Consider the following 12536-nt stretch of genomic DNA (forward strand, 5'->3'; position numbering starts at 1 on the left):
CAAGAAGTCTCAAAGGTGTAATCGTTGCAAAAAGTTATTCAAGAAATTACTGAGTAAAGGGTCTGAATACTTATGTACATTTAATATTTAAAAACATTTTTGTAGAACATTATCAAAAATGTCTAAAAACCTGTTTTTACTTCGTCATTATGGGGTAGTGTGTTGATTGAGGGGGGGAAACAATTTTAACAATTTTAGAATTTGGCTGTAACGTAACAAAATATGGGAGAAGTAAAGGGGTCTGAATACTTTCCAAACGCACTAACTTTGGATCCATCGTCCCAGAGTCTGTTTTGAACATTCCCAGACATATGTTTTATTTTTGCTGGGACGACAGGACCTTGATTTCAAGCTAGGCCTGGCACAATTACTGTATAAGCGTGTATCCGACAGTTATGTGTAACCAGTGTGAAATGGCTAGCTAGTTAGCGGGGTGCACGCTTATAGCGTTTCAATCGTGATGTCACTCGCTGAGACCTTAAAGTAGTTGTTTCCTTGCTCTGCAAGGGCCGCGGCTTTTGTGGAGCGATAGGTAACGATGCTTCGAGGGTGTAGGTTGTTGATGTGTGCAGAGGGTCCCTGATTCGAGCACAGGTAGGGGCTGAGAGGGACGGAAGCTCTACCGTTACATATGGATGAAATCAAATAACCGTCATAGCTGGAAAAAATATATACTCGCCGGCCAGTTTTTTTTAGCTACACCACTCCAGTCACGCTACAGACAGTGAGGCACGTGGCCGGGGCTTGCTATATAAAGCAGGCAGACAGACATCAGGTTACTGTTCCATTGAATGTTAGAACAGGCAAAACAAGTGACCTCAGCGAATGAACGAAAACCTGTGTCATTATAGGGTATTGCGTATAGATTGCTTAGGGAAAAAAAATATTTAAATCACCTTTAGAATAAGGCTGTAACTTAACAAAATGTGGAAAAAGTCAAGGGGTCTGAATACTTTCTGAAGGCACTGTATGTATATATTTTGCGTGGAACAAACAGTTGACTGAAGAGGGGACGGCCTGGGCTTCGTGCGGTTGGGTCCGTTTCTGCTGTAACATGGACTCTTGACAACGTGATGAGACTTTGTTGCTCCTTGCTGAAACGAGTCTTCGGCTGCCTAGGCAACACCTCCCTCCAGGCAGCAGCAGCACACAGAAAGACATTGAATATAAAGGGCTTGGAACCTCTGACAATTTGACTGGTAAACTAGTGTGGCTGCCTTTTATTGTGATGCAATCATTTCCATGGAAATATAAAATGTTCATACAAATTCAATTAACTGATGTGGCTCATGCAATAGAATGCATTTATTGTAATGTCAGTTGGGTTGAATCAAATCACAGCACATGTTGATGGGTCAAAGGTCAAATCGGGGAGGGGCTGGAGGGGCTGGAGATTGGCCCGACTGTCCTGTTTCACCTCAAGTAAAAGTCAGTAACCTGTACGAGTGGAGTGTTTTTTGTATATCCAAACTCCCCCCGGAGAGTGGAGTCATGACCAGGGATCAGCCATTACCGGGGAAAGGGGGATACCTAGTCAGTTGTACAACTGAATGCATTCAACTGAAATGTGTCTTCCGCATTTAACAGAGGTGCGGCGGGGGGGCTGCCATAATTGACATCCACGCCTTTGGCGCCCGGGGAACATGCCTTGTTCAGGGGCAATGACAGATTTTTACCTTGTCAGCTCGGGGATTCGATCCAGCAACCTTTCGGTTACTGGCCCAACGCTCTAACCATTAGGTTACCTGCCGTCCCAAAGACCATTGAGCAATTAGCGTTAATGGAGTTTGACTTTTTTTTTTTTTTACCTTGTCGGCTGGGAGATTGGCCCGACTGGGAGATTGGCCCGACTGGCCCGATGCTCTTATAGCTCTAGGCTATCTGCCGCCAACTTCCTGCTTTCATTCCTGCTTTGCTCCTATAGGTACACTCGCAATGGCCGCCAGTCCACCCATTATGCCACCATTGACTTAAATGGGGATGCCTGTTCTATTCATTCTATTTCTATAGCAGCACATGCAATCAGGAGTAGAGAAAGTGTTTAAAAAATGTATAGTAAAAATAAAAAAATGTAAATGCTTTGAACGGTTATTACGATGACCGCAGTCATTTGGCACTAGCGTAGCCTAGTGGTTAGAGCGTTGGACTAGTAACCGGAAGGTTGAGAGTTCAAACCCCCGAGCTGACAAGGTACAAATCTGTCGTTCTGCCCCATTGAAAATAAGAATATGTTCTTAACTGACTTGCCTGGTTAAATAAAGGTTAAATTAAATTAAAATTAATTAGCGTAATCCAAAAAAACATGACCGTCACAGTCCTATTTCAAGCCTTGCCTAACACACAAATCACAGTTTTGCACGCACACACACACACAAAGTTAGAGCCCACACAGATCCATCCACAATACCAGTCATTCACACATAGAAAGAATAACTGTAGGATAAGTTAAGCGCAGTAAGTGAAGCAGCATTCATTTCTTTCTGTCCCTAGTCCCATCTTGTCTTCCTGTAGTTCTCGCCTCGCCTCCTGCTCTGTAGTCTGTATCCTCTCTATGACTGGGCCCCCATAGGGCTTGCCAAATGACACACACAAGACAGACACAGGATCGCTCACACACGCACGCGGACGGCATATTTCAATAATAGTGCCATGCTGGCCATTTGTCCCTGAACATCGCTGACACAGAAACATGACTGGAGAGGCAGCTGAGAGATGAGTCACTGTGAAACTGTGGAGAGAGAGCAGCAGGACACCGCCGCTATTCATTACACAAACACACACTTACCAAATCAGGTGGTCGGACATACAGATACTCACTCACACCTCTGCCACGGTGATGTCATATAAATCTGTAATAACCCAATCCACTGCCACGTATCATTAGTTCTGTCAAACTATTCGACCCCTCCGTCACTTTTATGACATGGAGCGAGCAGTCTGAAACACCTCACACACAGTCACACACAGTCACACACAGTCACACACAGTCACACACAGTCACACACAGTCACACACAGTCACACACAGTCACACACAGTCACACACAGTGCAATGGTGTCACTCACTCTACTTACTGAGATGATGTGAGGTCTTACTAACACAAATGGTCACTCTCACATGACGGTCCCCATCTCACGCCTGCCTGCACAGGAGAACACACCGCCACTCACTCAATCATTACTAAACAGGCAACTAAATCAAGACATTGACCAACATATGTCTAATGTATTTGCTTAAGGCCATTGACCAGTCCAACAGTACACAGAAGAATCTATGCTCCGTCTCTTCAATGTCTACAGCAGGGCTGTTCAATGTCGGTCCTGGAGGGGCCAACATTCCTCTCCTTCTAATCAGGGACTAATTCAGACCTGGGACACCAGGTGAGTGCAGTTAACAAAACCCAGAAGGACCAGAATTGAACAGCCCTGGTCTATAGGAATGTGAATGAGAGAATAAAACAATGGCTTTGGGGGCCTTGGAAGGACAACCTGGATTCTATATAAATCTTTGCATTTGACTATTATTTGTATTATTTTTCCTATAAGTGACCAATATACACTGTGTACAAAACATTAAGAACACCTGCTTTTTCCATGACAGACTGACCAGGTGAATCCAGGTGAAAGCTATGATCCCTTATTGATGTCACTTGTTAAATCCTCTTCAATCAGTGTAGATGAAGTAGAGGAGACCAGTTAAAGAAGGATTTTTAAGCCAATTCAGACAATTGAGACATGGATTGTGTACGTGTGGCATTCAGAGGGTGACTGGGCAAGACAAAAGATGTAAGTGCCTTTGAACGGAGTATGGTAGTAGGTAGTTGCTGCCAGTTGCACCGGTTTGAATGTGTCAAGAACCGCAGCGTTGCTTGCTTTTTCACACTCAATAGTTTCCTGCGAGTATCAAGAATAGTCCAACACCCAAACGACTTCCAGCCAACTTGACACAGCTGTGGGAAGCATTGGAGTCTACATGGGCCAGCATCCCTGTGGAACGCTTTCATCTCCTTGTAGAGTCCATGCCAGGCGAACTGAGGCTGTTCTGAGGGCAAAAAGGGGAGAGTGCCACTCACTATTAGGAATGTGTTCCTATTGTTTTGTAGTTTACATTTCGAAAAGGGGATCAACGTACTGTACTATAACACACAAATTGACACTTGATCGGTACTAAACGTTTGCGACCTCCACCAGATCATCTCTAGATCTCTAGTTGTCTTTCCTATGATATTTAGAATGGTGATCAGCAGTCAGAGCTGATCAATACTGCTCTGAAGTGGTTCCTCTGTCTCCCATAGGGATCCCATTGCCTTGACCGATGCCTCTACTCATTACCACGTTGTTTATTGATCCGATCTATGGATCGGCCACTGACCAAGGGAAATAGGCGACCATACCTCTTCCTGTATGTTAATTGCCCCCCCCCCCGACCCAAAAGGGCTAGTAGTACATCTCCACATGTTATATGCTTGTTTCCCCTCGCTTGAATAGTTTGTGATAGTCCCGCCTAAAGGGGGAAGCAAATCATTGAGCATTGGGGGAGGGAACGCCATCTCTGCATGTGAAGATGTGAATTACGCTTTGTTCTGAAAACATTTGCATTCCAAATTTGAACAGTTAAGACTGTCAAGATCACACTAGCTCAGTCACCCAACACCTCGTCCCTGTCACGCTCTGTTCTCTCTGTCCCCCGCCAGAGATCTCGACACAGCCCGGGTAATAAAAAGAGAATCTAAAACCCAAATCAGGAGCAGTGTTTTAAGAACACTGATAAATAATGTAGAGGGCGTTCTACTGGACAGCAGAGGCTCAGATCTACAGCCAGTGCAGTGCTAGCAGAAAAGGCGGCTCAACCAGAGAGAAAAGTTACGGGGGGATACAGGTGGGGAGTTGGAGGGTGAGAGAGAGAGAGAGCGGAAGAGACTATGCAGGCATGCAGAGAAGTCACACGAGCTCTGCTCAGCCAGTCTTCTCTGCCACAGGGCTGTTAAAAAGGTAATGGCATTCTGACAAAGCTGCTGCTTTTAAAAACAGGAGCTTTCATCTCAACCAGTGGAGAGGAGAGGAGAGGAGAGGAGAGGAGAGGAGAGGAGAGGAGAGGAGGAGGAGGAGAGGAGGAGAGGAGGAGGGAGGAGAGGAGGAGGAGGAGGGAGGAGAGGAGGAGGGAGGAGGAGGAGGGAGGAGGGAGGAGAGGGAGAGGAGAGGAGAGAGGAGAGGAGAGGAGAGGAGAGGAGAGGAGAGGAGAGGAGAGGAGAGGAGAGGAGAGGAGAGGAGAGGGAGAGGAGAGGAGAGGAGAGAGAGGAGAGGAGAGGAGAGGAGAGGAGAGGAGAGGAGGGAGAGGAGAGGAGAGGAGAGGAGAGGAGAGGAGAGGAGAGGGAGAGGAGAGGAGAGGAGAGAGAGAGGGAGAGGAGAGGAGAGGAGAGAGGAGAGGAGAGGAGAGGAGAGGAGAGGGGAGAAAATCCACGATGACATGCGGCACAAAATAAACAATTCTAACCAACTGTTCCGTGAGAAAGAGAGAGGGGGAAAAGGGGGGGAGGAAGAATGCATGCTACGAAAGAGGGTGAAAGAGTGAGAAAGTGCCATGGGGATAAAGAAAGGAACACAGACAGGAAGAGTAGGAATAAGGCAGACAGGGACAGAAAGATACAGAATAGAGCAAAGAGAGAAATCTCAACAAAGGAGGAGACAGTCACGAAACTGAATGTGGTGCTAGTTCTCAGTTGAATCCACATCCACAGTAGAACAGAACTGGCAACGCCTGTAAGTCAAGAGAAGACTTGTGAGCAACCCACAAGTGAGCAATTGTAATCTGTGCACTGACTAAAAATCGGTCATGTTTTACCCCTCAAAGCCAAGAGCTCTTAAGCAATGCCCGTCAGTTGTTATGCAAGCTGTCACATATTGACGGCAATACATGTAGGCTACGTCATTATCGGTCTCATAGGAGTGGCGCACAAATCGAGCAAGCTACCGCAGCAACCGCCTACTGCGCACATCGCTGTGGGAGTGTGGGTAGTTGCATCTCTCCCTTCTCTGCCACCAGCGGTGGTTGGTCGGTGTACAGCCGTGAGGAAGAAACCCTGGGAGGCATAAAATATTAACGAGGGCCCATTAGGAAGCGGGGAGCGGGTTAGCGAGGGGAGGCTGAGCTCTAGAGGAGAGGAGACCGGTAGAGCATCGAACCCATTCAGAGGCAGAGCAGAGGCCCAACACCGGGTTTAGTGTGGAGGCGAGATATCGAGGAGGACTTGAGATGTTTCAACTTTGAAGACGATTCGACGAGATGCGACGGAAGTCTCAATCCCAGTTCACCACAGATCGTCGTTGCTGTGTGTCACGTGTGAGCATGTGTATATTTGTCTGTACGTATGCGCCACAAGAGGTTGGTGGTACCGTAATTGGGGGAGGACTGGCTCGTGGAAATGGCAGGAGCGGAAATGGTATTAAACACGTCAAAACACACAGTTTGATGCCATTCCATTCGCTCCGTTCAAGCCACTATTATGAGCCATCCTCCCCTCAGCAGCCTCCACTGGTATGTGTGTCTCTCTCTGTGCAAAGTATAGAAGAGGAAAGGAATAGGTAGGACATGTACAGGTATAGGAACTGCCAATGGTTTTGGCCCAAGCTACCCAGTGTCTGGGAGTGTCTATTTTGGGCCTGTGTATTCAGTCGGTCACGTGGGCTGGCGGGGTGATGGATCATGATGAGATTAGCCCGTTGTCCCTCTGCAGCGCCGCCGTGCCAGGAGTCTGGTGTCACTTTCACTCAGACTCTTTATCAATAATGAGCCACTGGCAGCACGCTGCTCGAGGATATGCCATGATAGCCAATGGGACCAAATAGGCCTAAAGTACACCAGTACAGCAATTGTAGTATTGTAGTTTAACATATGTTGAGCTAAATTAGCAATGTAACGCTAAGCTATGCTAATGTAATACCCAAGAAAGGGTTTAACACACAGCCATGAATTTATAGCTATATAGATAGATACACTGGTGGAACATACATGGCTAAATCTGTTACAGTGCACTAGCTACATCCCAACGGAACAAGAGCCAGAAATAGACCACGTGAATAATTTACACTATAGGGGGACATATGTGGGCTAATGTGCCATAGCTGGGGATGCTATGTACTCCTAGCCAGGAAAAAGACTATAGTCCCTAACACTGTGTGTGTGTGTGTGTGTGTGTGTGTGTGTGTGTGTGTGTGTGTGTGTGTGTGTGTGTGTGTGTGTGTGTGTGTGTGTGTGTGTGTGTGTGTGTGTGTGTGTGTGTGTGTGTGTGTGTGTGTGTGTGTGTGTGTGTGTGTGTGTGTGTGTGTGTGTGTGTGTGTGTGTGTGTGTGTGTGTGTGTGTGTGTGTGTGTGTGTGTGTGTGTGTGTGTGTGTGTGTGTGTGTGTGTGTGTGTGTGTGTGTGTGTGTGTGTGTGTGTGTGTGTGTGTGTGACATTTCCAGTGGGTCAGAAGTTGACACTCACTCAATTAGTATTTGGTAGCATTGGCTTTAAATTGTTTAACTTGGGTCAAATGTTTCGGGTAGCCTTCCACAAGCTTCCAACAATAAGATCCTTCTCGCACATGCTTTTTCAGTTCTGCCCACAAATTGTCTATGGGATTGAGGTCAGGGCTTTGTGATGGCCACTCCAATACCTTGACTTTGTTGTCCTTAAGCAATTTTGCCCCAACATTGGAAGTATGCTTGGGGTCATTATCCATTTGGAAGACCCATTTGCGACCAAGCTTTAACTTCCTGACTGATGTCTTGAGATGTTGCTTCAATATATCCACATAACATCCTGACTAATGATGCCATCTATTTTGTTAAGTGCACCAGTCCCTCCTGCAGCAAAGCACCCCCACAACATGATGCTGCCACCCCTGTGCTTCACAGTTGGGATGGGATTCTTCAGCTTGCAAGTCCCCCACTTTTTCCTCCAAACATAACAATGGTCATTATGGCCAAACAGTTCCATTTTGTTTCATCAGACAAGAGGTTTTGGAGCTGTGGCTTCTTACTTGCTGAGCGGCTTATCAGGTTATGTCGATATAGGACTTGTTTTACTGTGGATATAGATACTTTTGTACCCGTTTCCTCCAGCATCTTCACAAGGTCCTTTGCTGCTGTTCTGGGATTGATTTGCACTTTTCACACCAACGTACGTTCATCTCTAGGAGACAGAACACATCTCCATCCTGGTATGACGGCTGAGTGGTCCCGTGGTGTTTACACTTGCGTACCATCGTTTATACAGATGAAAGTGGTACCTTCAGACGTTTGGAAATTGCTCCCAAGCATTAATCAGACTTGTGGAGGTCTACAATTATTTTTCTGAGGTCTTGGCTGATTTCTTTGATTTTCCCATGATGTCAAGCAAAGAGGCACTGAGTTTGAAGGTAGGCCTTGAAATACATCCACAAATTAGGTCAATTAGCCTATCAGAAGCTTCTAAAGCCATTACATCATTTTCTGGAATTTTCCAAGCTGTTTAAAGGCACAGTCAACTTAGTGTATGTAAACTTCTGACCCACTGGAATTGTGATGCAGTGAATTACAAGTGAAATAATCTGTCTGTAAACAATTGTTGGAAAAATAAACTTGTGTCATGCACAAAGTAGATGTCCTAACCGACTTGCCAAAACTATAGTTTGTTAACAAGAAATATATGGAGTGGTTGAAAAACTAGTTTAATGACTCCAACCTAAGTGTATGTAAACTTCCGACTTCAACTGTATATATACATAAATAAGAGAGAGCGAGCGAGCAAGAGAGAGAGACATGACAGGTTAGGCTGGCGCTGCCAACCATGGAGAAAGTCCCTCCAAACATGAGCAGTATAGGCACAGTTGTCAAGAGTTGAACAGGGCTCGGATATCACTGATTAAGTACCAACGAGGTGGCCATTCTAATTTTCAGAACACGGCAAAGTTGAGAGATGTATTCATTTTTTGTATTTTTATGATACCCATTTTTCTCCCCAATTTCTTGGTATCCAATTGGTAGTTAGTCTTGTCCCATCGCTGCAACTCCCGTACGGACTCGGGAGAGGCGAACATTGAGAGCCATGCGTCCTCCGAAAAACAACCCAGCCAAGCCACACTGCTTCTTGACATAATGCCTGCTTGACCCGGAAGCCAGGCGAACCAATGTGCCGGAGGAAACGTACAACACCTGGCGACCGTGTCAGCGAGCACTGAGCCCGGCCCGCCACAGGAGTCATCAGTGCGTGATGGGCCGGCTGCGACAGAGACTGGACTCGAACCGGGATCTCTAGTGGCACAGCAAGCACTTTTATACAGTGCCTCAGGCCACTACGCCACTCGGGAGGCGAGGAAGACAGAGTTGATTTCATGCAACGGGGTGGTACTCATATTGTGGTTCAGGTCATAATTAAAAATTGAAAGTTAAGAAAATGAGTTACAACGGCTCCATGTAAATGATACATCTAAATACACAAGATACAGTATTCTAAAATACAAGAAGGTTATTTTAGGTCCAGTTTCATTTTCATGGGTGGTTTTCACATGAACCCAGATTCAGAGTGTGACAGTAAGTTCAGCTCAGTGCTAGTATTATTAGTTACAGCATTATACAGAGAGGTCTGTGGTCCAGAAGTGGTCTCTGGCCGAGCAGTAGGCCTACGTCCTGAGGCTGAAAGAGACTGAATGATTTCACACTCCTCCACTCCTTCCCTCCTCCTCTCTCCCACCATCTGGTACTGACCTCTGGCTCACTCAGCCCACACTCAGCTGGTGTGTTTCACTCTCTCCCTCTCTTCACGCTCGCCTTCTCCTTTCTACTTACTGTCCTTCCCACGCTCAAATCTCCTTTCCATTCAATTCTTCCTTCTCTCTCCCTCCTTCCGTCCTTCCACCTCCTTCCATCTGTCCTTCCACCTCTCCCCCCTCCTTTCTTCCATCCGCCTCTCCTCCCCCTCCTTTCTTCCATCCGCCTCTCCTCCCCCTCCTTTCTTCCACCCGCCTCTCCACCCCCTTACCTTTCTTCCACCCGCCTCTCCTCCCCCTTTCTTCCACCCGCCTCTCCACCCCTTACCTTTCTTCCACCCGCCTCTCCACCCCTTACCTTTCTTCCACCCGCCTCTCCACCCCTTACCTTTCTTCCACCCGCCTCTCCACCCCTTACCTTCCTTCTTCACCCCCACTCTCCACCCCTTACCTTTCTTCCACCCGCCTCTCCACCTCCCACCTTTCTTCCACCCGCCTCTCCACCCCTTACCTTTCTTCCACCCGCCTCTCCACCCCCCCCCTTTCTTCCACCCGCCTCTCCACCCCCCCCTTTCTTCCACCCGCCTCTCCACCCCTTACCTTTCTTCCACCCGCCTCTCCTCCCCTTACCTTTCTTCCACCCGCCTCTCCCCACCCCCCTTACCTTCCTTCCACCTCGCCCTCCACCCCCACCTTCCTTCCATCCCCCCCTTGCCTACCTCCCACCTCGCCTCTCCCCCCCCCTTGCCTTACCTTACTTCCACCTCTTCCTACCCCCACCTCGCCCCCCTCACCTACCTCCCACCTCGCCCCCCTCACCTACCTCCCCCCCTTGCCTACCTCCCACCTCGCCCCCCTCACCTACCTCCCACCTCGCCCCCCTCACCTACCTCCCACCTCGCCCCCCTCACCTACCTCCCACCTCGCCCCCCTTACCTACCTCCCACCTCGCCCCCCTCACCTACCTCCCACCTCGCCCCCCTCACCTACCTCCCACCTCGTCCCCCCCCTCACCTACCTCCCACCATCGCCCCCCCTAACCTTCATTCCTACCTCCCACCTCACCCCCCTTACCTTCCTCCCACCTCTCCCCCATCCCCCCTACCTTCATCCCACCCCCCTTCATTCCATCCCCCCTTACCTTCCTTCCATCACCCCCCTTAACCTTCATTCCATCACCCCCCCCTTAACCTTCATTCCATCACCCCCCCTTAACCTTCATTCCATCACTCCCCCCCCTAACCTTCATTCCATCACCCCCCCTTAACCTTCATTCCATCACTCCCCCCCCTACCTTCCACCCCCCTTACCTTCCTTCCACCTGCTTAAGTGCACATGTAGGACACACATCTCCAAGCCCCATAGGACCCTGTCTAAAGACTAGCGAGACAGTGATCCACAATACAGTACGTACAGGTACAGACTGGTATGTGTGGGTGGTGGGTCACTGAGGTAGAGTAAGAGGAGGAGGGAGAACATGGGGGCCATGTGAACTCACCCTGGGTTGCCAGTTCTCATACTGCTTCTGCAGGTTGGCCCCGATGGTCTCCAGGGCTTTCTGTGGACTCATGGACAGAGGGTCTGGAAGAGAGGAAACAGACACTCATTATCATAAGGACAACATTAGACTTGGGTACAACCAGCACAGCAACACGGTTGTGAAATGCACAAAAATGACCACATTACTCATAATACTTGCACATATATTCATCTAGAAGCATTGCTTTTACAAGATGGAAAGGTAAAAGTATTGCACATCTGAAGTAACAGATCTGTATACAGTGTGTATTATTGGGTATTGGGTATTGTGTGTAGATTGATGTACAGGTACAGTCAAAAGTTAGGACACCTACTTATTCAAGGGTTTTCTTAATTTTTTTACTATTTTCTACATTGTACACTTATGGAATCATGTAACCAAAAGTGTTAAATCATAATATTTTTTGATGACAGCTTTGCACACTCTTGGCATTCTCTGAACCACCTTTGTTAGGTAGTCACATGGAACGCTTTTCCAACAGTCTTGAAGGAGTTCCCACATATGCTGAGCACGTGTTGGCTGCTTTTACTTCACTCTGCGGTCCAACTCATCCCAAACCATCTCAATTGGGTTGAGGTCGGGGGATTGTGGAGGCCAGGTCATCTGATGCATCACTCCCCTTCTTGGTCAAATAGTCCTTACACAGTCTGGAGGTGTGTTGGGTCATTGTCCTGTTGAAAAACAAATGATAGTCCCACTAAGCGCAAACCAGATGAGATAGCGTATTGCTACAGAATGCTGTGGCAGCCATGCTGGTTAAGTGTGCCTTGAATTCTAAATAAATCATTGTCACCAGCAAAGCACCCCCACACAATCACACCACCTCCATGCTTCACAGTGGGAACCACACATGCAGAGATCATCCATTCACCTACTCTGTCTCACAAAGACACAGCGGTTGGAATCAAACTCTCCAATTTTGGCTCAGACCAAAGGACAGATTTCCACCGGTCTAATGTCCGTTGGTCGTGTTTCCTGGCACAAACAAGTCACATCTTCTGCTTGGTGATCTTTAGTAGTGGATTCTTTGCAGCAATTCGACCATGAAGGCCTGATTCACGCAGTCTCCTCTGAACAGTTGATATATCTGTTACTTGAACTCTGTGAAGCATTTATTTGGTCTGCAACTTCTGAGTCTGGTAACTCTAATGAACGTATCCTCTGCAGCAGAGGTAACTCTGGGTCTTCCTTTACTGTGGCGGTCCTCATGAGAGCCAGTTTCATCATAGCGCTTATTGGTTTTTGCGACTGCACTTGAAGAAACTTTCAAA

General features: G+C 47.6%; 1 protein-coding gene across 1 annotated transcript in view; it reads right to left on the bottom strand.

The window, feature by feature from the left end:
• The window catches only part of LOC124015084 (regulatory-associated protein of mTOR-like), a 201669-nt gene that overhangs the window by 159206 nt on the left and 29927 nt on the right, over nucleotides 1-12536 (bottom strand). The window contains 1 exon segment of the mRNA XM_046330023.1: nucleotides 11224-11306. Coding sequence (XP_046185979.1) covers nucleotides 11224-11306 — 83 coding nt within the window.

The sequence above is a fragment of the Oncorhynchus gorbuscha genome, linkage group LG26 (genome assembly GCF_021184085.1).
Source record: "Oncorhynchus gorbuscha isolate QuinsamMale2020 ecotype Even-year linkage group LG26, OgorEven_v1.0, whole genome shotgun sequence".
NCBI classification, from domain to species: Eukaryota; Metazoa; Chordata; class Actinopteri; order Salmoniformes; family Salmonidae; genus Oncorhynchus; species Oncorhynchus gorbuscha.